Source organism: Ranitomeya imitator, chromosome 1 (genome assembly GCF_032444005.1).
Source record: "Ranitomeya imitator isolate aRanImi1 chromosome 1, aRanImi1.pri, whole genome shotgun sequence".
NCBI lineage: Eukaryota > Metazoa > Chordata > Amphibia > Anura > Dendrobatidae > Ranitomeya > Ranitomeya imitator.
In genome coordinates, this window is record NC_091282.1 from 725,025,176 (window position 1) to 725,051,923 (window position 26,748).

The 26,748-nt window shown below is 45.6% G+C and overlaps 1 protein-coding gene across 1 annotated transcript in view; it reads left to right on the forward strand.

The window, feature by feature from the left end:
- Positions 1-1,589: 1,589 nt before the first annotated feature.
- RPAP1 (RNA polymerase II associated protein 1) overlaps positions 1,590-26,748 on the forward strand; it is a 151,172-nt gene continuing 126,013 nt past the window's right edge. The window contains exons 1-4 of the mRNA XM_069732537.1: positions 1,590-1,649; positions 9,637-9,844; positions 10,485-10,633; positions 11,297-11,389. Coding sequence (XP_069588638.1) covers positions 9,658-9,844; positions 10,485-10,633; positions 11,297-11,389 — 429 coding nt within the window. The 5' untranslated portion in view covers positions 1,590-1,649; positions 9,637-9,657. The remainder of the gene's footprint in view (positions 1,650-9,636; positions 9,845-10,484; positions 10,634-11,296; positions 11,390-26,748) is intronic.

The window sequence follows — 26,748 nt, forward strand, 5'->3', positions numbered from 1 at the left end:
CTTCCCATGTGTATAACCTTACATTTATCATTGTTAAACCTCATCTGCCACCTTTCAGCCCAAGTTTCCAACTTATCCAGATCCATCTGTAGCAGAATACTATCTTCTCTTGTATTAACTGCTTTACATAGTTTTGTATCATCTGCAAATATCGATATTTTACTGTGTAAACCTTCTACCAGATCATTAATGAATATGTTGAAGAGAACAGGTCCCAATACTGACCCCTGCGGTACCCCACTGGTCACAGCGACCCAGTTAGAGACTATACCATTTATAACCACCCTCTGCTTTCTATCACTAAGCCAGTTACTAACCCATTTACACACATTTTCCCCCAGACCAAGCATTCTCATTTTGTGTACCAACCTCTTGTGCGGCACGGTATCAAACGCTTTGGAAAAATCGAGATATACCACGTCCAATGACTCACCGTGGTCCAGCCTATAGCTTACCTCTTCATAAAAACTGATTAGATTGGTTTGACAGGAGCGATTTCTCATAAACCCATGCTGATATGGAGTTAAACAGTTATTCTCATTGAGATAATCCAGAATAACATCCCTCAGAAACCCTTCAAATATTTTAGACGAAGGGTTTTAGTGTTGTGATTTATGTGGCCACAAGGACATGGTGGCTGGCATTTATGTGGACACTTAGGGTATATGTACACGATGCGGATTTTGCTGCGGATCCGCAGCAGTTTCCCATGAGTTTACAGTACCATGTAAACCTATGGGAAACGAAATCCGCAGTGCACATGCTGCGGAAAAAAACGCGCGGAAATGCAGCGGTTTTATTTTCCGCAGCATGTCAATTCTTTGTGCGTAATCCGCAGCGTTTTTACACCTGCTCCAATAGAAAACTGCAGATGTAAAACCGCAGTGGAATCCGCAATAGAAACCGCGATAAATCCGCAGGGAAAAACCGCAGCGATTTTGCACTGCGGATTTATCAAATCCGCTGAGCTTTTTACCTCATTATGTGTAAGCCAAAACCAGGAGTGGAACAATTAGAGGAAAAGTATAATAGAAAGACGTCACCACTTCCGTATTTATCACCGACTCCTGGTTTTGGCTTATAAAGACTGATGTAAAATGCTGACAAATAGTCAACGTGTGACCATGGCCTTAAAGGGGTTGTCCAGCCTTTTCTCAAAAAAAGGGCGTGCACGTCTCGTCAGAACATGACCGAAGGTATGCCTAGTCACATGACCTGTCCACTTGGTCTTGTCACCAGCATTGACGGATTCTCACAGCCTGGACAACCCCTTTAAACTGGTATTTATGGTGACATTGCATGCTGCAGCCGATTTACAGGGTCTGGACTATTGTTTAGTGGACTTGTTTGGCAACTCGATTATGCAGACTGGTTCTTTCATGAAACCTAGGAGGTACTTAAATAAATAAAGACATTTAGTCAAGTGATAGAAATAAATAGCTCAAGTCATGAAGTTAAGTCTAGGAAATTGCATCCCTTATCCCTCCAGAATGGACCTCGCGCACGCGCACGCGCACGCGCACTCTGTAGCTATTTGCATTTTGCAGCGAAGCATTCGAAGTTACGTTTGTGTTCCATAGGGAGGAAGTGACGTCACGGGTAACGTGAGGGCGGAAGTGAGTACCATGTGGTAGGCAGTGACAGACTTGGTGAGTGGTTCGCGTTGTTTTTCTCTTGTGTGCGGCTTGTACGAGGTTTGCACAACGTAACGCAGCGCTACAGTCATGTGTCCATAGAAGTGCGCTGGACAAACGATACGTATAGGAGCCCGTGCTGTCAACTGCTTCTATGCCAGCAACCAATCAGAGCTTAGCATTTCAGTGCTGGTTAAAATGAAATGTTTGGTTGGTTGGTTGTCCCGGGCAGCGTTTCCACTTTAGTTGCTATGGGCAACCTCTCCTCGTTCTGCTTTTTCTAGACCTCTGCCATGTTGTCCCCCTCGCTTAAGCCAGTTTGCTGCCCTGTGTGTCCGTTCTTCTTCACAACAAATAATTCCTGTAAGGGACGCTGAGGGTGACGGACGGTCATATGAACGCTTTTCCAGTCTGTGTGGAAAATGGGCCGCACACAGACAGCGCATGGGCCAATGCTAATCAGTGAGGTAGTTCACTGACCAATAGTTTGTGTGGAAAATGGGCCGCACATGGACAGCGCACCGGCCAATGCTAATCAGTGAGGTAGTTCACTGACCAATAGTTTGTGTGGAAAATGGGCCGCACACGGACAGCGCACGGGCCAATGCTAATTAGTGAGGTAGTTCACTGACCAATAGTTTGTGTGGAAAATGGGCCGCACACGGACAGCGCATGGGCCAATGCTAATCAGTGAGGTAGTTCACTGACCAATAGTTTGTGGAAAATGGGCCGCACACGGACAGCGCATGGGCCAATGCTAATCAGTGAGGTAGTTCACTGACCAATAGTTTGTGTGGAAAATGGGCCGCACATGGACAGCGCACGGGCCAATGCTAATCAGTGAGGTAGTTCACTGACCAATAGTTTGTGGAAAATGGGCCGCACACGGACAGTGCATGGGCCAATGCTAATCAGTGAGGTAGTTCACTGACCAATAGTTTGTGTGGAAAATGGGCCGCACATGGACAGCGCACGGGCCAATGCTAATCAGTGAGGTAGTTCACTGACCAATAGTTTGTGTGGAAAATGGGCCGCACACGGACAGCGCATGGGCCAATGCTAATCAGTGAGGTAGTTCACTGACCAATAGTTTGTGGAAAATGGGCCGCACACGGACAGTGCATGGGCCAATGCTAATCAGTGAGGTAGTTCACTGACCAATAGTTTGTGTGGAAAATGGGCCGCACACGGACAGCGCATGGGCCAATGCTAATCAGTGAGGTAGTTCACTGACCAATAGTTTGTGGAAAATGGGCCGCACACGGACAGTGCATGGGCCAATGCTAATCAGTGAGGTAGTTCACTGACCAATAGTTTGTGTGGAAAATGGGCCGCACATGGACAGCGCACGGGCCAATGCTAATCAGTGAGGTAGTTCACTGACCAATAGTTTGTGGAAAATGGGCCGCACACGGACAGTGCATGGGCCAATGCTAATCAGTGAGGTAGTTCACTGACCAATAGTTTGTGTGGAAAATGGGCCGCACATGGACAGCGCACGGGCCAATGCTAATCAGTGAGGTAGTTCACTGACCAATAGTTTGTGTGGAAAATGGGCCGCACACGGACAGCGCACGGGCCAATGCTAATCAGTGAGGTAGTTCACTGACCAATAGTTTGTGTGGAAAATGGGCCGCACACGGACAGTGCACGGGCCAATGCTAATTAGTGAGGTAGTTCACTGACCAATAGTTTGTGTGGAAAATGGGCCGCACACGGACAGCCCTGATTTTTTTTTTATTCGCTCGGGTTCAGACTAGCTTATTTTGCAATCTTGCCTTGCGCAGGCGTGTACTATGGAGGACAGAAAATGAACTTCAATCCAATATTGCAGCCAGCATGCAGCCAGCGGTAAGGAAAGGGTGAATCAAAAACCTCAAAACCCCGCCTCCATGGCTGAAGATTGTTCCCTCCAAATTCAGGTGACAGAGTCCCTTTAAAACCACCTGGGGGGGTGACAGGTTCCCTTTAAGATGGTCATTTCGTCCATTTCTGACATGAGTTTTTATACATCGACAGTTAAAAAAATATACAAGACCATATAAAGATTTCTATGTTAATAATTACAGTGGATCTGTAAAATACATGCCTGAAAATTGTCCATTTGTGATCCGTTTTTTTTTTTTTTTACTCACCCATGGGAGAGTCTGATCCAAAAAACAAATCTGGACAGTTCATGCTGCTTTTTTTTTTTACATCTAGTCCATCGGTTTGTGGGTAAAAACTCTCATGTGGACTCCCCCATTGACTTACATTGATCCTTGTGCTTTCTGTATGTTATCCTTTTTGCACACTGAAAGCACACAAATGTAAAATAATCTTGTCTGAATGAACCCCAATACTAGGACAGCTTAGGGTATGTTTCCACGTTCAGGAAACGCTGCGTGTTTGACGCTGCGTAGAGCCGCATCGTCAAACTCGCATCGTCCAGATGTTACAGCATAGTGGAGGGGATTTCATGAAATTCTGTCTCCACTATGCATTAAAAGACGCATGCGGCAGACCCCCGAAAACGAACATGCGGCACGTCTTTTAAGAACACAGCATGTCCTTACATTGCTGAAACAACGCAAGGACAGCGCAGGTGACCTGCCAGTGACCTCAGGTGCAGATTTGGTCAGGAATTTACCTGCATAAAATCCTGACCAAATCCTGAATGTGGACACATACCCTAAAAAGCGTGTTATTATTATTATTATTATTATTATACATTTTTATAGCGCCATTTATTCCATGGCGCTTTACATGTGAATACGGGGCAAATATAGACAAATACATTAAACATGAGCAGATAACAAGGCACACGAGTACATAAGGAGGGAGGACCCTGCCCGCGAGGGCTCACAGTCTGCAGGGGGTGGGTGAGGATACACTAGGAGAGGGAAGAGCTGGCTGTACGGCTGTTCAGTAGGTTGAGGATCACTGCAGGCTGTAGGCTTGTCGGAAGAGATGAGTCTTCAGGTTCTTTTTGAAGGTTTCTATGGTAGGCGCAAGTCTGATGTGTTGGGGTAGAGAGTTCCAGAGTATGGGGGAAGCACGGGAGAAGTCTTGGATGCGGTTATGGGAAGAAGAGATGAGAGGGGAGTAGAGAAGGAGGTCTTGGGAGGATCGGAGGTCGCGTGTAGGTAGGTACCGGGAGACCATGTCACAGATGTATGGAGGAGACAGGTTGTGGATGGCTTTGTATGTCAGTGTGAGGGTTTTGAACTGGAGTCTCTGGGCGATAGGAAGCCAGTGAAGGGCTTGACACAGGGGAGAGGCTGGGGAATAGCGGGGGGACAGGTGGATTAGTTGGGCAGCAGAGTGTAGGATGGATTGGAGTGGTGCCAGAGTGCTAGAGGGGAGTCCAGAGAGTAGGAGGTTGCAGTAGTCGAGGCGGGAGATGATAAGGGCATGCACTAGCGTTTTTGCAGTGTTGCGGTCAAGGAAAGCACGGATCCGGGAAATATTTTTGAGTTTGAGACGACAGGAGGAGGCAAGGGCTTGGATATGTGGCTTGAAAGAGAGGGCAGAGTCGAGGATCACCCCGAGGCACCGGGCGTGTGGGACTGGGGATAGTGAGCAGCCATTGACATTGATGGATAGGTCTGGTGGAGGGGTAGAGTGAGATGGGGGAAAGATGATGAATTCTGTTTTGTCCATGTTCAGTTGTAGAAAGCGAGCAGAAAAGAAGGCTGAAATGGCAGACAGACAGTGCGGGATTTTGGTAAGCAAGGAGGAGAGGTCAGGTCCGGAGAGGTAGATCTGCGTGTCGTCAGCGTAGAGATGGTACTGCATACCGTGGGATTCTATGAGCTGTCCCAGGCCGAAAGTGTAGATGGAGAAGAGTAGGGGTCCTAGAACAGAGCCTTGAGGAACACCGACTGACAAGGGGCGAAGTGAGGAGGTGGTGTGGGGGAGGGAGACACTGAATGTTCGGTCTGTCAGATATGACGAGATCCAGGAAAGGGCCAAGTCTGTGATGCCAAGGGATGAGAGGATTTGTAGCAAAAGGGAGTGGTCTACAGTGTCAAAGGCAGAAGACAAGTCCAGGAGAAGGAGGACAGAGTAGTGTCGCTTGCTCCTGGCAGTTAGTAGGTCATTGGTGACTTTAGTTAGGGCAGTTTCAGTTGAGTGATGGGAACGGAAGCCTGATTGTAACCGATCAAAGAGGGAGCAGGAGGAGAAGTGGGAGGACAGTTCAAGATGGACGTGTTGCTCCAGCAATTTGGAGGCATAAGGGAGAAGAGATATTGGGCGATAGCTAGACACAGAGGATGGGTCGAGGGAGGGCTTTTTGAGGATGGGTGTGATCTTGGCATGCTTGAAGGATGAGGGAAAGACACCTGTTGTGAGTGAGAGGTTGAAGAGGTGCGTTAGGGTTGGGATGAAGACCGTGGAAAGGTTAGGGATGAGGTGGGATGGGAGCGGGTCAAGCGTGCAGGTGGTGAGGTGTGATCTTGACAGGAGGGTGGAGAGCTGATCTTCTGTCATGGTGGAGAAGCTGGTTTTGGAGGAGCAGGGTTGAGCAGCTAAGAGGGGCAGTGGGCGCTGTGGGCCAAAGCTTTCTCTGATCGTATCGATCTTCTGTTTAAAGAAAGAGGCGAAGTCATCAGCAGAAATGAGGGGGGAGGGAGGAGGTGCGGGGGGACGGAGTAGAGAATTGAAAGTGTTGAAAAGCTGTTTAGGGTTGTGGGACAGGGAGGATATGAGGGATGAGAAGTAAGTTTGTTTTGCGGCAGTGAGCGCAGACTTGAAGCTGGCGAGGGACTGCTTGTATGCAGTGAAGTGGTCGGCAGAGTGGGATCGCTTCCATCTCCGCTCAGCAATCCTGGAAGCCCGTCTCAATTCTTTGGTCAGGCTGGTCAGCCAGGGCTGCCTGTTAATTGTACGAGTTTTACTATGCATGAGTGGGGTGGCCGAATCGAGTGTTGTTGTTATTGTGGTGTTATAAAAAGTGGCAGCAGCATCTGTGTCATGAAGGGAGGCTATGTCTGTGAGAGGGAGAAGGGACTCAGAGAGTGATTGTAAGTTGAGATGTTTGAGATTTCTGCGAGGGTGAGTGAGTTTGTGGAGTGGGGGTTGCACACTAGGAGAGGAGAGGGACGAGAATGTCAGTAGGTTGTGGTCAGACAGGGGGAGGGGTGTGTTAGTGAGGTTAGTAAGGGAGCAGAGGCGGGTGAAGATGAGGTCCAGCGTGTGGCCATCTTTGTGAGTGGCCTCAGAGGACCATTGAGTGAGGCCAAAGGAGGCAGTCAGTGATAAGTTTAGAGGTAGCTGAGGTGAAAGTGTCAATGGGGACATTGAAATCACCCATGATGATAGTGGGGATGTCAACAGAGAGGAAATGAAGTAGCCAGGTGGTGAAGTGGTCGAGAAAGGTGGAGATGGCTAGTTCTGGGGGGCGGTAGATGACAGCCAGCTGGAGGTTGGAGGGGGAATAGATGCGGACAGAGTGCACCTCAAACGAGGGAAGAGTAGCGGAGGGTGGTAGCGGGATTGGAGTAAAGGAGCAGGTGTCGGACAGGAGCAAGCCAACTCCTCCACCGCGTTTGTTGCTGGGGCGAGGGGTGTGAGAGAGGTGGAATCCGCCATAGGAGAGCGCAGCTGGAGAGGCCGAGTCAGAGGGGGTGAGCCAGGTTTCAGTGAGGCCGAGGAAGGAGAGTTTGTTGGTGATGAAGAGGTCATGGATAAATGGCAGTTTGTTGCAGATGGAGCGTGCGTTCCATAGTGCTCCAAGTAGGGGGAGCGGGGGAGTGGGGGCTGGATGAATAGGTATGAGGTTGTCATGGTTGGGAAAACGTGCGGAGGATCGTGGCAGGGGGTTAGAAACGAGTGTGGGCATGAATTGGGGAGGGCCGGGATTTGGGGATATGTCACCAGCAATGAGGAGTAACAGACAGATCATTAGAAGGTGGGAGCAGGATAGGACATGATGTGGCCTTGTGTGTCTGGATAAAAAGGATTGTATGTGGAGGAACAGTTCTGAGGGGAAGGTGAGATGGCTGGGGAGTATGGAGGAAGAAATGACTAGTTCCTTACTAGGAGGAGGGATTGCAGGAGATTGTAAGAAGGAAAGTAGTATGGGGGTGAAAGAGAAAAGAAACCGAAACATTGTAGTGGTTGGTGTTCTGTTACCTTCCAGTCCAATTCAGTCTAATTCAGAATCATAATTAAAAAGATGTAATTTAAAAGATGGAAGTTAAAAGATGATTTGCAGCAGACTGAGTCTATAGCAGACTCCTGCATGTGAATATATCCCCAGTTAAGGGCAATCAGGTGTGAATGAGGGGGTGGCTGGGTATGGGAGACCAGATGTAGAGAGTTAAGCAAAGGTCATAAAGTGAGGGAGGGGTAAGACTGACCACTCAAAGAGATGCCAGGATCACACAATGAGAGACATGAAAACAGGTCGTGGAAACAAGCTCATAGGTGAGAAAGCATACTGAAAGGATTATATGTGCTGCACCAAGACACTCAGATCCAGGGGAAGCATAGAAAAGCCAGTGCAATATACAGAGACATTCAGAAGCCAGGGAGAGCTGGGTAAAGTCAGTGCATACCATGGAAAATCAATGCAGTATACAGAGATATTCTGGAGCCAGGGAGAGCTGGGTAAAGTCAGTGCATACCATGGAAAATCAATGCAGTATACAGAGATATTCTGGAGCCAGGGAGAGCTGGGTAAAGTCAGTGCATACCATGGAAAATCAATGCAGTATACAGTGTTCTTAAATTGCTTTAATTAGTTAGACAGCATGAAAATAAACTTTCTTTTTGTATCTGCTGTCATTCTCCTGCAATGAGAGCGTTGATCTTTTATAGTCTACAGCTGGTTTCCATGGCATCTGGTCTAGAGTGCACAGTAGTTACATTCCATGATGGGGTTAACTCTTAACATTCCAGTCAGCTTTCTCCAGGCTATTGACTTCCTTACAGCATTTAGCTGCTCACCTCCCTCCCCTCCCTCTCAGCTTCTGAAGAGATACAGTTATATATCAGAAACTCCATCTTTCAGAGCAGGTTTCATAATCATGATTCTCACTGCCCAGAGCTGTGTGCTTGTTCCAATGCCCTGCTATCTCTCTATGTAAATACAGTGGTAACAGTGTAGACTCAGAACAAATCACTGATAGCTGAATGTATTACAGCAGAACTTGTGCTGAGCTTTATAGTTCTGCTAATACTATAGTCATATAATAATAATAATCTTTATTTTTATATAGCGCTAACATATTACGCAGCGCTTTACAGTTTGCACACATTTTCATCGCTGTCCCCATTGGGGCTCACAGTCTAAATTCCCTATCAGTATGTCTTTGGAATGTGGGAGGAAACCGGAGTACCCGGAGGAAACCCACGCAAACACGGAGAGAACATACAAACTCTTTGCAGATGTTGTCCTTAGTGGGGCTTGAACCCAGGACTCCAGCGCTGCAAGGCTGCAGTGCTAACCACTGAGCCACCGTGCTGCCCTATATAGTCATTCAGGTAGGTGTGCCACAGTCCAGGAAGTAAGGAAACTATTGTTCTGATAACTTGAGAATATACCTTTAAGTATATGTGGATAGAGGTTGTGCTCTAGCTCCTAGAGGGGGATACTGAGCAGTCCCTAGTTAATCCCCCTGCATTAGCTATTGGATGAAGTGTCTACATAACTGCATAAAACTTGTCGTCAAATGGTAGCCATGGACAGGGGGAGTGTTTGTGGAATGTACTGACTTTCTAATTTTTTTAAGTGGAATATTAAAGCTTTATTAACTCATTTGCGCTAAGGGGGTTATATGGCGCCACTAAAGTTTGCATTAGACGTGAGCATTGCTGATGACATTACCCCACATGCATGATCAGGTATACATATGTCCTACTCTAAGGAAGAGTACGATATCTGCTGATCATGCACGCATCTGGGCAGGTGTGTTGGGTCGAAACGTCACTAGCATCGGATAGCCTCTTTATGTCATAATATTGTAAGTATATCTTAACATAACAGAAACTTACCATAAATTTGTCTTTATGTTAGATATTTTAAAAGAAAACCACAATGCTGTCAAGACCTAAACCGGGGGAGTCTGAAGAAGATCTTTTAGAATTCCAGAAGCAGTTTCTTGCTGACCGAGCATCTGCAGCGGCCACCGTTGTTAGGAAGGCAGATAAAAGAAAGGGGGTATCTGAAAAATCAAGCGAGGGGGGTGCTGAAGGAGCAGGAAGAGATGTTGTGTCACTGCAGGGTAAGGACTGAAACTTGCTGGATGTATATATTCTTATAGGTCTGTGTGCGACAGATTTATAATATTTAGAATTCAGAGTCCTCAGTGGTTGACTCTCAATTCTAAATATTTTTCTATCAACTGGCTCACACGGTACCAAGATATATATCTTTCCTAGATCTATAAAAGACATTTTCTTCCTTTCTGCAATACAATTGAAACTCCTGCTATTAAATGTATAGTGTTAAAGGATTGTTCTTGAGTTTAGAAGTTCTGCTCTATATGCAGGATACTGGATAACTTTCTATTGCTGGGGGTCTGACTACCATGACCATTATTGATCCCGACAACCAGAGCTTAAGAGCCATGGCTGAATGGAGTGGAGGTCACCCATGCACACTACCGCTTCATTCTTTCTTAATGGTAGCATCAGAGATTGCCGAGTACAGCATTTGGCTGATCTTCGGTGGTCTTATTAGAATGAATGGAGTGGCATTGCGCATGAGCAACCTCCGCTATATTCAAGATAGGTGGAGGCCACAATGGTCAGACCCCCAGTGATTGGAAAGTTATCCCCTATCCTTTGGATAGAATTAACTTTCAAACTTGATAACACCTATTCAACAACTGAGTTTTGTCTTTTTTTTTTCTCTTTTTAAAGATTTTTCTGATTTGCCTCCTATTTTGACCCCGGGGCCAACTAAGATATCAAAAGTTGCGGGAAAAAGGGTTAATTTTGCTGAGGAAGATCTAGAAGATATATGTGAAAGACATGACGAACACATCACGGCCGTCATCTCAAAAATCATAGTGAGTTTGATTACTGCCTCCGTATTGTATTGTAGATGACAGCTTGTGAGGAAGTCCATCAAGTTAGAAAGTCTATGTACAAAAATGGGCTCTTCAGGTTGTTCGGAGCGTCTGCCTCCCCCCATACTCATAAAGCGGTCTACCATTGAATGACCTCACAAGTCTAAAGGAGGCACAGAAATACATCTTGGAGAACTAACTACTAATACCATCAGCTTTAGCGTAGAAAAGAAAAATAAGTCCTATAAGTTCTCATACAGCCCCTACGGAGCCCAGGTCTCACGTCATCCAGTCTATCTGGGATCACATGAAGGATTTACCTAAGCCAACATCCACAGAAGATATGTGGTTATTTCTCCAAGATGTTTGGAACAACCTCTCTGCTGAGTTCCTTCAAAAACTGTGCAAGTGACAAGTACCAAGAAGAATTGAAAGAACTGATGTTTTGAAGGCAGATGGTGGTCACACCAATTATTGATCCGATTTAGACTTCTCTACTGTTCATTCACTTTGCATTTTGTTCCTTGCTAAAAATAAACCATTCACACTTCTATTTTGGAAAACATTCTTATGTTGCAGCTTTTTTTCCACGCCTGTCTAAAAGTTTTGCACAGTACTGTATTCTATGCGTAGATAATTTATCCTCGATTTCCCTGTTTTAAGGAGCGAGACACAAGTGCTTCCACCATCACAGCTCCCCTCCCCACTGGAGAAGCATTTCCTCGAGTCTTTCACAGATCGGAGATACCCAGTGTGGTAAGAGACTGCTGTTATTTTCTACAATGTGTAATCTGTGCATCTTCTTGCTACTTAACCCCTTCATGACCCAGCCTATTTTGACCTTAAAGACCTTGCCGTTTTTTGCAATTCTGACCAGTGTCCCTTTATGAGGTAATAACTCAGGAACGCTTCAACGGATCCTAGCGGTTCTGAGATTGTTTTTTCGTGACATATTGGGCTTCATGTTAGTGGTAAATTTAGGTCAATAAATTCTGCGTTTATTTGTGATAAAAATGGAAATTTGGCGAAAATTTTGAAAATTTCGCAATTTTCACATTTTGAATTTTTATTCTGTTAAACCAGAGAGATATGTGACACAAAATAGTTAATAAATAACATTTCCCACATGTTTACTTTACATAAGCACAATTTTGGAAACAAAATTTTTTTTTTGTTAGGAAGTTATAAGGGTTAAAATTTGACCAGCGATTTGTCATTTTTACAACGAAATTTACAAAACCATTTTTTTTAGGGACCACCTCACATTTGAAGTCAGTTTGAGGGGTCTATATGGCTGAAAATACCCAAAAGTGACACCATTCTAAAAACTGCACCCCTCAAGGTACTCAAAACCACATTCAAGAAGTTTATTAACCCTTCAGGTGCTTCACAGCAGCAGAAGCAACATGGAAGGAAAAAATGAACATTTAACTTTTTAGTCACAAAAATTATCTTTTAGCAACAATTTTTTTATTTTCCCAATGGTAAAAGGAGAAACTGAACCACGAAAGTTGTGCAATTTGTCCTGAGTACGCTGATATCTCATATGTGGGGGTAAACCACTGTTTGGGCGCACGGCAGGGCTTGGAAGGGAAGGAGCGCCATTTGACTTTTTGAATCAAAAATTGGCTCCACTCTTTAGCGGACACCATGTCACGTTTGGAGAGCGAGCCCCCGTGTGCCTAAAAATTGGAGCTCCCCCACAAGTGACCCCATTTTGGAAACTAGACGCCCCAAGGAACTTATCTAGATGCATAGTGAGCACTTTGAACCCCCAGGTGCTTCACAAATTGATCCGTAAAAATGAAAAAGTACTTTTTTTTCACAAAAAAATTCTTTTAGCCTCAATTTTTTCATTTTCACATGGGCAACAGGATAAAATGGATCCTAAAATGTGTTGGGCAATTTCTCCTGAGTACGCCGATACCTCATATGTGGGGGTAAACCACTGTTTGGGCACATGGTAAGGCTCGGAAGGGAAGGAGCGCCATTTGACTTTTTGAATGAAAAATTATTTCCATCGTTAGCGGACACCATGTCGCGTTTGGAGAGCTCCTGTGTGCCTAAACATTGGCGCTCCCCCACAAGTGACCCCATTTTGGAAACTAGACCCCCCAAGGAACTTATTTAGATGCCTAGTGAGCACTTTAAACCCTCAGGTGCTTCACAAATTGATCTGTAAAAATGAAAAAGTACTTTTTTTTCACAAAAAAATTATTTTCGCCTCAATTTTTTCATTTTCACATGGGCAGTAGGATAAAATGGATCATAAAATTTGTTGGGCAATTTCTCCCGAGTACGCCGATACCTCATATGTGGGGTAAACCACTGTTTGGGCACACGGCAGGGCTCGGAAGGGAAGGCGCGCCATTTGACTTTATGAATGGAAAATTAGCTACAATTGTTAGCGGACACCATGTCGCGTTTGGAGAGCCCCTGTGTGCCTATGCATTGGAGCTCCCCCACAAGTGACCCCATTTTGGAAACTAGACCCCCCAAGGAACTTATCTAGATGCATATTGAGCACTTTAAACCCCCAGGTGCTTCACAGAAGTTTATAACGCAGAGCCATGAAAATAAAAAATAATTTTTCTTTCCTCAAAAATGATTTTTTAGCCTGGAATTTCCTATTTTGCCAAGGATAATAGGAGAAATTGGAACCTAAATATTGTTGTCCAGTTTGTCCTGAGTACGCTGATACCCCATATGTGGGGGTAAACCACTGTTTGGGCGCACGGCAGGGCTCGGAAGGGATGGCACGCCATTTGGCTTTTTAAATGGAAAATTAGCTCCAATCATTAGCGGACACCATGTCACGTTTGGAGAGCCCCTGTGTGCCTAAACATTGGAGATCCCCCAGAAATGACCCCATTTTGGAAACTAGACCCCCAAAGGAACTAATCTAGATGTGTGGTGAGGACTTTGAACCCCCAAGTGCTTCACAGAAGTTTATAACGCAGAGCCATGAAAATAAAAATAAAAAATTATTTTCTCAAAAATGATCTTTTAGCCTACAATTTTTTATTTTACAAAGGGTAACAGGAGAAATTTGACCCCAAAAGTTGTTGTCCAGTTTCTCCTGAGTACGCTGATACCCCATATGTGGGGGTAAACCACTGTTTGGGCACATGCCGGGGCTCGGAAGTGAAGTAGTGACATTTTGAAATGCAGACTTTGATGGAATGCTCTGTGGGCGTCACGTTGCGTTTGCAGAGCCCCTGATGTGGCTTAACAGTAGAAACCCCCCACAAGTGACCCCATTTTGGAAACTAGACCCCGAAAGGAACTTATCTAGATGTGTGGTGAGCACTTTGAACCCCCAAGTGATTCATAGAAGTTTATAATGCAGAGCCGTGAAAATAATAAATACGTTTTCTTTCCTCAAAAATAATAATTTAGCCCAGAATTTTTTATTTTACCAAGGGTAACAGGAGAAATTGGACCCCAAAAGTTGTTGTCCAGTTTCTCCTGAGTACGCTGATACCCCATGTGTGGGGGTAAACCACTGTTTGGGCACACGTCGGGGCTCAGAAGGGAAGTAGTGACTTTTGAAATGCAGACTTTGATGGAATGGTCTGCGGACGTCATGTTGCGTTTGCAGAGCCCCTGGTGTGCCTAAACAGTAGAAACCCCCCACAAGTGACCCCATTTTAGAAACTAGACCCCCCAAGGAACTTATCTAGATATGTGGTGAGCACTTTGAACCCCCAAGTGCTTCACAGACGTTTACAACGCAGAGCCGTGAAAATAAAAAATCATTTTTCTTTCCTCAAAAATGATGTTTTAGCAAGCATTTCTTTATTTTCACAAGGGTAACAGGAGAAATTGGACCCCAGTAATTGTTGCGCAGTTTGTCCTGAGTATGCTGGTACCCCATATGTGGGGGTAAACCACTGTTTGGGTGCATGTCGGGGCTCGGAAGTGAGGGAGCACCATTTGACTTTTTGAATACAAGATTGGCTGGAATTAATGGTGGCGCCATGTTGCGTTTGAAGACCCCTGATGTGCCTAAACAGTGGAAACCCCTCAATTCTACCTCCAACACACCCCTAACCCTTATCCCAACTGTAGCCGTAACCCTAATCACAACTCTAACCCCAACACACCCGTAACCCCAACACACCCCTAACCCTAACCACAACCCTAATTCCAACCCTAACCCTAAGGCTATGTGCCAACGTTGCGGATTCGTATGAGATTTTTCAGCACCATTTTTGAAAAATCCGCGGGTAAAAGGCACTGTGTTTTACCTGCGGATTTACCGCGGATTTCCAGTGTTTTTTGTCCGGATTTCACCTGCGGATTCCTATTGAGGAACAGGTGTAAAACGCTGCGGAATCCGCACAAAGAATTGACATGCTGCGGAAAATACAACGCAGCGTTCCCGCGCGGTATTTTCCGCACCATGGGCACAGCGGATTTGGCTTTCCATATGTTTACATGGTACTGTAAACCTGATGGAACTCTGCTGCGGATCCGCAGCGGCCAATCCGCACCGTGTGCACATAGCCTAATTCTAAAGGTATGTGCACACGCTGCGGAAAACGCTGCGGATCCGCAGCAGTTTCCCATGAGTTTACAGTTCAATGCAAACCTATGGAAAACAAAAATCGCTGTACACATGCTGCAGAAAAACTGCACGGAAACGCAGCGGTTTACATTCCGCAGCATGTCATTTCTTTCTGCGGATTCCGCAGCGGTTTTACAACTGCTCAAATAGAAAATCGCTGTTGTAAAACCGCATTGAAATGCGCAGAAAAAACATGGTAAATCCGCCATAAATCCGTAGCGGTTTAGCACAGCGGATTTATCAAATCCGCAGCGGAAAAATCCGCAGAGGAACAGAATACGTGTGCACATACCGAAGCCCTAACCCTACCCCTAACCCTACCCCTAACCCTAACCCTACCCCTAACCCTACCCCTAACCCTACCCCTAACCCTAACCCTACCCCTAACCCTAACCCTACCCCTAACCCTAACCCTACCCCTAACCCTACCCCTAACCCTAACCCTAACCCTAACCCTAGTTCTTACCCCAACCTTAGTGGAAAAAAAAATATATATTTTTTTTATTGTCCCTACCTATGGGGGTGACAAAGGGGGGGGGGTCATTTACTTTTTTTTTTTTTATTTTGATCACTGAGATAGGTTATATCTCAGTGATCAAAATTCACTCTGGAACGAATCTGCCGGCCGGCAGATTTGGCGGGCGCACTGCACATGCGCCCGCCATTTTGGAAGATGGCGGCGCCCAGGAAAGAAGACGGACGGTCCCCGGGAGGCCAGGTAAGTATAAGGGGGGGGGAGATCAGGGCACGGGGGGGGCGTCGGAGCACGGGGGGGGTGGACCGGAACACGGGGGGGTGGATTGGAGCACGGAGTGGGGGATCGCTGTGCGGGCGGGTGGATCGGAGCACGGGGGGGGGGGAATCGCTGTGCGGGGGGGGGATCGCTGTGCGGGGGGGGGATCGGAGTGCGGGGGGGTTTGATTGGAGCACGGGGGGAGCGGGCAGGAGGACGAGGGAGCGGAGCACAGGACCGAGGGGAGCAGACCGCAGATCGGGGGGCTGGGGGGGCGATCGGAGGAGTGGAGTGGGTGCACATTAGTGTCTCCAGCCATGGCCGATGATATTGCAGCATCGGCCATGGCTGGATTGTAATATTTCACCATTTTTTTAGGTGAAATATTACAAATCGCTCTGATTGGCTGTTGAAAGTGAAACTGTCAATCAGAGCGATCGTAGCCACGAGAGGGTGAAGCCACCCCCCCTGGGCTAAACTACCACTCCCCCTGTCCCTGCAGATCGGGTGAAATGGGAGTTAACCCTTTCACCCGATCTGCAGGGACGCGATCTTTCCATGACGCATATGCTGCGTCATGGGTCGGAATGGCACCGACTTTCATGACGCAGCGTATGCGTCAAAGGTCGGGAAGGGGTTAAAAGGGTTGTCTGGCTTTATGATATTGACAACCTCTTCTATTGATGTTAGATGGATGGGAATATGACACCTGCACCCCCACCAATATATATTATACCATTCACTCAACATACAATGCCTACAAGTAGTATTCAACCCCCTGCAGATTTAGCAGGTTTAATAAGATGCAAATAAGTTAGAGCCTTCAAACTTCAAACAAGAGCAGGATTTATTAACAGATGCATAAATCTTACAAACCAAAAAGTTTTGTTGCTCAGTTACATTTTTATAAATTTTAAACATAATAGTGTGGGTCAATTATTATTCAACCCCTAGGTTTAATATTTTGTGGAATAACCTTTGTTTGCAATTACAGCTAATAATCGTCTTTTATAAGACCTGATCAGTCCGGCACAGGTCTCTGGAGTTATCTTGGCCCACTCCTCCATGCAGACCTTCTCCAAGTTATCTAGGTTCTTTGGGTGTCTCATGTGGACTTTAATCTTGAGCTCCTTCCACAAGTTTTCAATTGGGTTAAGGTCAGGAGACTGACTAGGCCACTGCAACACCTTGATTTTTTGCCTCTTGAACCAGGCCTTGGTTTTCTTGGCTGTGTGCTTTGGGTCGTTGTCTTGTTGGAAGATGAAATGACGATCCATCTTAAGATCCTTGATGGAGGAGCGGAGGTTCTTGGCCAAAATCTCCAGGTAGGCCGTGCTATCCATCTTCCCATGGATGCGGACCAGATGGCCAGGCCCCTTGGCTGAGAAACAGCCCCACAGCATGATGCTGCCACCACCATGCTTGACTGTAGGGATGGTATTCTTGGGGTCGTATGCAGTGCCATCCAGTCTCCAAACGTCACGTGTGTGGTTGGCACCAAAGATCTCGATCTTGGTCTCATCAGACCAGAGAACCTTGAACCAGTCAGTCTCAGAGTCCTCCAAGTGATCATGAGCAAACTGTAGACGAGCCTTGACATGACGCTTTGAAAGTAAAGGTACCTTACGGGCTCGTCTGACTGAAACCAATGTCCCCACTGCCATGAGATCTTCCCGGAGCTCCTTCCTTGTTGTCCTTGGGTTAGCCTTGACTCTTCGGACAAGCCTGGCCTCGGCACGGGAGGAAACTTTCAAAGGCTGTCCAGGCCGTGGAAGGCTAACAGTAGTTCCATAAGCCTTCCACTTCCAGATGATGCTCCCAACAGTGGTGACAGGTAGGCCCAACTCCTTGGAAAGGGTTTTGTACCCCTTGCCAGCCTTGTGACCCTCCATGATCTTGTCTCTGATGGCCTTGGAATGCTCCTTTGTCTTTCCCATGTTGACCATGTATGAGTGCTGTTCACAAGTTTGGGGAGGGTCTTAAATAGTCAGAAAAGGCTGGAAAAAGAGATAATTAATCCAAACATGTGAAGTTCATTGTTCTTTGTGCCTGAACTACTTCTTAATACTTTAGGGGAACCAAACAGAATTCTGGTGGGTTGAGGGGTTGAATAATAAATGACCCTCTGAAAAGACTTTTCACAATTTAAAAAAAATAAATAAACATAGAAATAACATTCTTTTTTGCTGCAGTGCATTTCACACTTCCAGGCTGATCTACAGTCCAAATGTCACAATGCCAAGTTAATTCCAAATGTGTAAACCTGCTAAATCTGCAGGGGGTTGAATACTACTTGTAGGCACTGTACATTACTGATAAGTTAGCTAGGGAAATTAAAAAAAATAGTTAAAAAAATAATATATATAAATGGCAACATATCCCACTGTATTCCTGTATTGTAGGAGACGTTACTGACAATTGTCGGGTCAGTTTGTTAAAAGTCTTTGCTCCAATTCTAGTCATGATGTCTGCCGTCTGTCCCACTCTGCATGAAGGAGATTTTTATTTCAGTCACATCTAACTTGTTGCAATGGCCAAAATGCCACAAAGCCATCACGTGTGACCATAGCCCACTCCTCTCCAGCTACTCTGACCTTTGCATTGATCTGCTCAGCCGAGGTGTTTTTTTTTCTGCCTGCTTCAAAGGAGTGTAGAGGTTAGACTAAGCATAGGATAATGACTAGAAAAAAAAGCCAGCTCAGACCATCGTGAATCTCACCTTTTAAAACCATTGCTCTATAAAATCAATATAGAAAAATAAATCAATAGCACTCAAACGATGATGATGATCAAAGATCCAAACGGGCTTTTCTGTGACATTTAGTGATTGCTCTAGCCTTGGATATGTGCTCTGCTGATTGTTCCCATCAGCTGAGATTTATGTGCTGTCATGGTACATTTACCAGAGATTTTTTTTGTAGTTTTCAAAACAATTGGATCTTAAAAGAAGGGAGAATATAAAGGAAATATATTTCTTCTTTTTATCCATTCCTGGCTTCAAAAATTGAAACAGATTGTATCTGTAACGCTCGCGCCGAGACTGGTTGGCGCAGGCGCCTGGGGGTGTGGCCCCACTGGACCACAGACCGAACTTCCCTGGAAGGGGCGTAACTAAGTAGCTTCCTAAGTGTTCACTGGAGCCTCTGATGGTGAGGTCAGACTTGTGCAATAGGAAGCTACCAGGTACCACTCCAGGGTGGAGTCGGACTGTGGATGCTGATCCCACCGGGGACAAGACACAGGCAGGCAGGCACGGCTGTGACACTGGCTGACAGACGGGTATGGCAGACGGGCGGACTGGCTTGACGGAGATACAGGCATGCAGACGGGTGCGGGCACGGCTGGTACTGGCAGACAGGACTGATACTCTGGTAGGAACTGGTATTCAGATGGATGTATGGAAACAGGTAAGAACCTGTTCAGACTGGAGAATATAAAGAAACAGGTAGAGACCTGTATGGCAAGTTGCAGAATAAAGATAGAGCAAAAGTGGAAGCAAAGCAGACTCACAGGAGGTGAGAGAAGGAGAAGGCAGAGCTATGAGCAGAGAAGGAGAAGGCAGAGCCAAGGACGGAGCCGCAGGAGGCGGAGCCAAGAGCAGAGACGCTGGAGCCAAGAGCAGAGACGCTGGAGGCGGAGCCAAGAGCAGAGACGCTGGAGGCGGAGCCAAGAGCGGAGACGCTGGAGGCGGAGCCAAGAGCGGAGACGCTGGAGGCGGAGCCAAGAGCGGAGACGCTGGAGGCGGAGCCAAGAGCGGAGACGCTGGAGGCGGAGCCAATAGCGGAGACGCTGGAGGCGGAGCCAAGAGCGGAGACGCTGGAGGCGGAGCCAAGAGCGGAGACGCTGGAGGCGGAGCCAAGAGCGGAGACTCTGGAGGCGGAGCCAAGAGCGGAGACTCTGGAGGCGGAGCCAAGAGCGGAGACGCTGGAGGCGGAGCCAAGAGCGGAGACGCTGGAGGCGGAGCCAAGAGCGGAGACGCTGGAGGCGGAGCCAAGAGCGGAGACGCTGGAGGCGGAGCCAAGAGCGGAGACGCTGGAGGCGGAGCCAAGAGCGGAGACGCTGCAGGCGACGCCAAGAGCGGAGACGCTGGAGGCGACGCCAAGAGAGTGAAAGAGTGCAGAACCACAGGTTGTGGCGAGGAAAGCCGAGAGGCACAGAACCACCGGTTGTGGCAAAACAGAGCAGAGATGCAGAGCCACAGAACGTGGCAAGCAGAGCAGGAGGATAAGGCAGAGGTACACACAGCAGAGTGGGAAATGACAAAGGAGAAACAGGAACGGACATAGACCAGAGTTCAGACAGGAACGGACACGGATACACAAACAGAACACAGATGAAGGCCTGCAGTATTGCAGCCCTCTGAGACAAGAAACACACGACCTGGCAGCTCAGTAGCAAGTGCTAACTGAGGGAAATAGTTTGCTCAGGCATCCTACAATGAGTGAGGATGCCTTAAGTATCAGAGGCCTCAAGGCTATTGGCCAGGAACACCCAAGGAAGGTGCACACAGACTCAATAAGAATCCGGAGTGGCTGGCGCCGCCCCCCTATGCACACAGCCAGGAAGTGTACACAGAGCAAGCCGCCATGAAGCACATGGCATGGAACAGGCAGCAGACAGATCTCACAGCATGGCACTGGGTGAGTGATTAGATGTAACAGGCAGGTGGGGAATGGAAGGCCATGCAGTGATGCCGGCAGGGTTGCTGCAGTATCACAGTGACGTGTGTGCAAGATGCCCTAACAACATCGTGACTGCAAGACTCAAGCAGATCACTTTTACCTGTTAACTGGGAAATTAGTGAAAATTGATGATTGATCCTAGTAACAATGTTGCCCATCAGCCAAGAAGTAAACAAAGTATTCATTGTCTGAACAGATCATTTATGCAGGGAGATGTGCGGCTGTCTTGTTGCATGCTGTATGGGAATGTGAAAAGGCCTTTAAACAAGCTACAATTGACTTTCATGTAGCTGATCAACCCTCGTTATGGGCAGATATGTGCTGTTGAAAATGCACGTTAAGTCAGTGCCACTCTGCAATCAATGTACACGTAAAGAAAATCACAGATTGTGATAATCCAAACTTCATCAAGTTCGCATTCTTAAATGGGTTGTTCTGATCTTCTGACGAAAGTCTAAACTGCAGATTTGTGAATTCATACAGCGTGCACAGCACACACTGTCAGGATTAAGGCTTGTTTCTTACAAACATTAAAAACGAGGCAAGTGTTAAGAGCTTTATTTTAATATTATTTCATCTGGTAATAATTGAACATGGAATCTTTAAGTTAGGGCTCCTTGGAAACAAACACATTCTAATTAGTACCGTAGTGGTAAAAACTAATGCAGACAAAAATGGATAACATCCACTATGCCTTTGATAGCCTGTTAATGTTGCATAAATGTGCAGAAAAGGAGTCTCCTATGCAAAAAACTTAAATAGGTGGGAGTCTAGGAAAAGAAAAAAAATCCAACTAGAAAAATTAAGTTTAATTTCCGTGTTAAAAAATTTATCTGGCTGTTCTATATCGTAGACTACTAACTCTTCTATTGGAAAAAAAAGATCAGATATTTTTCACCAAAATGTTCCTGCACATCAGCACTTCTTGCCGAGTATTTCAGTGTTCCAAACCGTAATGATAGTAAATATTGATGAGCGAGTACACTCGTTACTCGAGATTTCCCGAGCACGCTCGGGTGTCCTCAGAGTATTTTTTAGTGCTCAGAGATTTAGTTTTCTTCGCCGCAGCTGAATGATTTACATCTGTAGCCAGCTTGATTACATGTGGGGATTCCCTAGCAACCAGGCCACCCCCAACATGTACTTATGGCTAGTAGCTGTAAATCATTCAGCTGCAACGAAGAAAACTAAATCTCCGAGCACTAAAAAATACTCAGAGGACACCCGAGCGTGCTTGGGAAATCTCGAGTAACGAGAATACTCGCTCATCACTAATAGTAAATTGAAATTTGCATCTGACCTGAGGAAGCTGGTGCATTTACTTGGAAAATCCATGTCAGAATTGTTGTATAATCCTGGTAATTAAATGAACATTTTATAAGTCCAGCTATATGATGAGAGCTCATGAAACAAGTGTGTTCAGTCTCTGTTCACCCAGCCTGACTGACAGCCAGCTCTAGCTTGTACTGAGCAGTATGAGGTCTCAGCAGGGAGGAGGGACACTGAGGAGCTGTCAGTCAAGATAGGTGCATATACAAGGGAGTAATGGTGTGCACTCAGGTCGAAGACGAGGAGGTGCTGGTAAAACAGACCATGTGGTACAAGTAGTCATATACCAGAAAATTACCGCACACTCAGAATTGGTATGATGCAAGAAATATTACATGAGTTAGTTATTTATTGAGTTAACAAACAAGGTTGCCACCAAAAGGTATGTGCAGATAAAAACCCAACGTTTCGACCCTCCTGGGTCTTATTCATGGGGTTACTAAGGAGATAAAGAAACAATATCAGATATCAACCTAGCAAAATTAACAGAGGAAAAGAATGTGTCCATTGAAGTCAATACATAATAATAATACTATATACATATATACACCAATGAAAAAGAAAACATAAAAAATACATACAATGTACATATACATAGCAGCCAGAGTTGGTCGTAGGCTAATGTTAATGAGCAACAGTGCTCAAATGAGAAGATCTCAGGATTTTAATAATGAAAGGGTAAAGGATGTAGAAGATATTGGAGGTAGTAGAAGTAGCCTAAGCTGATTACCTTGATTCCTGATTAGATAGAGGTGGCAGAAGTTGGGCAGGAGGAAGGTTCCCTTAGCGTATAGTCACTGTGGTGAAAGATGGCAAAATTATATAGGGTAACAGCAGGTACAGTAAGAGAGGCGTAGGGATGAGGTGTATTGTCCTGGGCTCCCTGTCATCCCACGTGTAAATGGTTAAAATCATAAGAGTGTATAGCAAAAAGGGGCGTACTGTAGACATGCAAACTACTAGGACCCATGACATCCTAAATAGAGTGTACTGTCCTGGGTTCCCTGTCATCACATATGTAGACAGTTACAGTCATAGGAGTGTATAACCAAATGGGCGTCTACTTGGCAAGCATATTACTGGGACCCATGGTATCCTAAATACAAGGAATCACAATAAGATAGTATAATAAGTAAGGTAGGATGCGTGGGGGGCAGCACTGCAGCCTATTGTACGTGCCATGGTCCGGTAATGGAGTAGTAAGTTGCATATAATTACCTTAGTAAAGCCTGAGGAAGGGGTATAGAGGTCCTTGGTAGGTGATGATTGCTTGGTGGGGGGGGGGGGGGGGCTCAATTTCCGTGGTGGGCCTGTGGAAGGAATCTATGTAGTGAGGGGATGTCAAAAAGAGACAGTGGTGGCGCAGCATAATGTGAAATAATAGGAGTACCTGTAACCTCCTGGGCAGCTGTATAGAGTGGCGCTCCCGCGCCCTGCTAGAGGTGGCGTGTGGGGAATGAGGGAGATGGCGGGTTTATATGCCGCCCTTGGTATCGCCGCAGCGGAAGTGAGGCCCCAAGGACTGGAAATGATGCGGCGGTGAGCGCTGAACGTGTGTGGGCATGTGGATGACAGAAGCAGGGTGTGGCATAGTGCGGTCACGTGTGTGACTGTATCAGCACTGGGTTAGGGTGCTGCTAGATGTCTGGAGCTATGTGCCTGGGACGAACAGTATATGGGAGTACCAAGGACCTCTATACCCCTTCCTCAGGCTTTACTAAGGTAAATACACTCTTATGATTTAACCATTTACATGTGGGATGACAGGGAGCCCAGGACAATACACCTCATCCCTACGCCTCTCTTACTGTACCTGCTGTTACCCTATATAATTTTGGCATCTTTCACCACAGTGACTATACGCTAAGGCACTGGTCCCCAACCTTTCTGACCTTGAGAGCCACATTCAGCTTAAAGAGAGGGTCGCGAGCCACATTCAGCACTGAGAGAGGGTTGCGAGCCACATCCAGCTCCCACCCCTTTCAAAGTAGTGTCAACCAAAGCCCCCATTAGAGGTATAATGATAGCCAAAGCTTTTCCACAGAAATCACTCCAGAGCAGTACACTGAGATCCAGGGGTTCCCACAATACCCCCATTCAGTATTCTCCCAACACACTGTCACATCCAGTTTTGAGCACCTCTTCTAACAGGTAGTACAAACCTCCAGCATACCATACCTAATACATCTCTAAACCCCTAAGACCAGTAAATGTGCATCTAGATCTGCAATTCTGTGCAGGGCTACTCACAAAATTCACCATTTTGAGATGTGGTCTTCATACCTGTTTGCTAGACCTGGACCTAATGCATCAAGTTGGCAGACAGTCGCAAGCCAGAATTCATGGGGCCGCGAGCCACATGTGGCTCCCGAGCTACACGTTGGGGAGCCCTGTGCTAAGGGAACCTTCCTCCTGCCCAACTTCTGCCACCTCTATCTAATCAGGAATCAAGGTAATCAGCTTAGGCTACTTCTTCTACCTCCAATATCTTCTACATCCTTTAGTCTGTGTGCACACGATGCAGATTTGGTGCAGAATTTTCTGCAAAAAATCTGCACTAAATCTGCATCTCCTGGCAGAATCCGCAGGTGCGTTTTTTATGCGTTTTTTTGTGCGTTTTTGATGCGTTTTTGATTCGTTTTTTATCAATGGATTTCTATTATGGAGGGGTGCAGAAATGCTGCAGAACTGCAAAAGAACTGCAGAAGAAGAACTGCAAAAGAAGTGACATGCACTTCTTTGAAATCTGCAGCGTTTCTGCGCAGATTTTTCTGCACCATGTGCACAGCTTTTTTTTTCACATTGATTTACATTGTACTGTAAATAACAGTGCAGTTCTGCAGCATTTCTGCTGCAGAAAAATCTGCTGCAGTTCTGCACTAAATCTGCATCGTGTGCACATACCCTTACCCTTTCATTATAAAATCCTGAGATCTTCTCATTTGAGCACTGTTGCTCATTAACATTAGCCTACGACCAACTCTGGCTGCTATGTATATGTACATTGTATGTATTTTTTATGTTTTCTTTTTCATTGGTGTATATATGTATATATTATTATTATTATGTATTGACTTCAATGGACACATTCTTTTCCTCTGTTAATTTTGCTAGGTTGATATCTGATATTGTTTCTTTATCTCCTTAGTAACCCCATGAATAAGATCCAGGAGGGTCGAAACGTTGGGTTTCTATCTGCACGTACCTTTTGGTGGCAACCTTGTTTGTTAGCACAATAAACTCATGTAATATTTCTTGCATCATACCAATTCTGAGTGTGCGGTAATCAAGATAGGTGGGCAGAGACTTTTAAAATCAATTACACTGCCTTTGTGACATGGATTTTCCAAAGTAAATACACCAGCATCATCAGGTGTAAGGTCAATTTATCAATGTATGCAGTTTCTATTGCTTTAAGGGGCTTTACTGCGTTTTTTTTCTCAAACATGGGCAAAGAGGTAGGGCATAAAATAATACTGCTGCTGTTCTGGTCCCTTCTAGGATTATCAGTGAAGACATCCTGTCCGTTATTCATATGACCGCTGCAGCAAGACTCTGGCCTTGATGGTGGTGATTGTCTGTACTTCACGTCACCTATAAGTCCAGTGATTGGTTGCAGCCGTCATTTGAAAGATGGATGGGATGTCATCACGTCCACTACCAACATGGACCATCAGACTGTAAGGAATATGTAATGCCTATTGGTGCTTCCATCAGTGCACAATTGTCGTTGAAAACAAAGATCAGTTGTTGATCAGATCCTAATTATTCAAAGAGGATGTCAATGATTAAAAAAAATAATAATCCGGTACTCCGGAGATGGCATTGCTCTCCATGATTCCCGGTTCGGTGAGATCCCAAAAAAAGGACATCCTCAAATTTTGTCTAGTGGCTGCTAGAACGGTGATCCCCCGCCGATGGCGAGACCCGGTCCCCCCCCGATATTGTGGAGTGGTTTTCAGAATTTGAAACCATCTTTAGGATGGAGGAAATTGATGCAGACCTTTCACAGACAAGGGTCTCCTTTTTAGGTATCTGGACTGAATGGATTCTATTTAAAGATTCTGCTCGTTTCCCTGACCTGTTTACCTGAATACACCTGTCTATTCTACAGTCGATTACTATGCTACTCTTCCTTTCTTTTTGTGTTCTCATTTTATATTTCTTTTCTTGAGCCCCACCTACTTGGGCTCCCCCCTCTATTTCCTCTTCTTTCAATCTCCCCCCTGGGTGAGCTGTTCACCTTTCACCAGCTCAGTGTGATAGGTCTATACCATGATTTATCACTTACTTTCATAATGATACTATTTGCGTGCATGTCTCGCTCTAGGGGACATGGGCGAACTGATTTTAGGTATGCTTTATTTTATTCACGGTAAGGAAAGTCCTCGCCTGTTGCGGGGGAAAGGAGTTATTGCTTATATGTTAAAGATACCGTAGTCATTCTAGAGGGTTTACTCCCTCTAATTTATTTTTTATTTATTTATTTTTTTATTCTTTCTCTCTTTTATGTAAGATTATGCAAGGTTTGTGAATGAGTGTTTTTTGTGTTACTCTTCTCGAATTGTATATTATAAGAAAAAGTACTTTGATCATTGACGTAGTTTTCATCTACTGTTTTTCTTGTAAAATTCTCTTCTCTTTAATAAAAATATATTTAACCACAAAAAAAAAAAAAAATAATAATAATACTAATGGCTGCAAATGTGCTAAAAAAAAAATTCCATAATCACCTGGTTAAACCCGCCCTGCCCTGCTTTGGTGATCCCACCTGTGTGTTGATAGGTGCTGCGGTGATGAC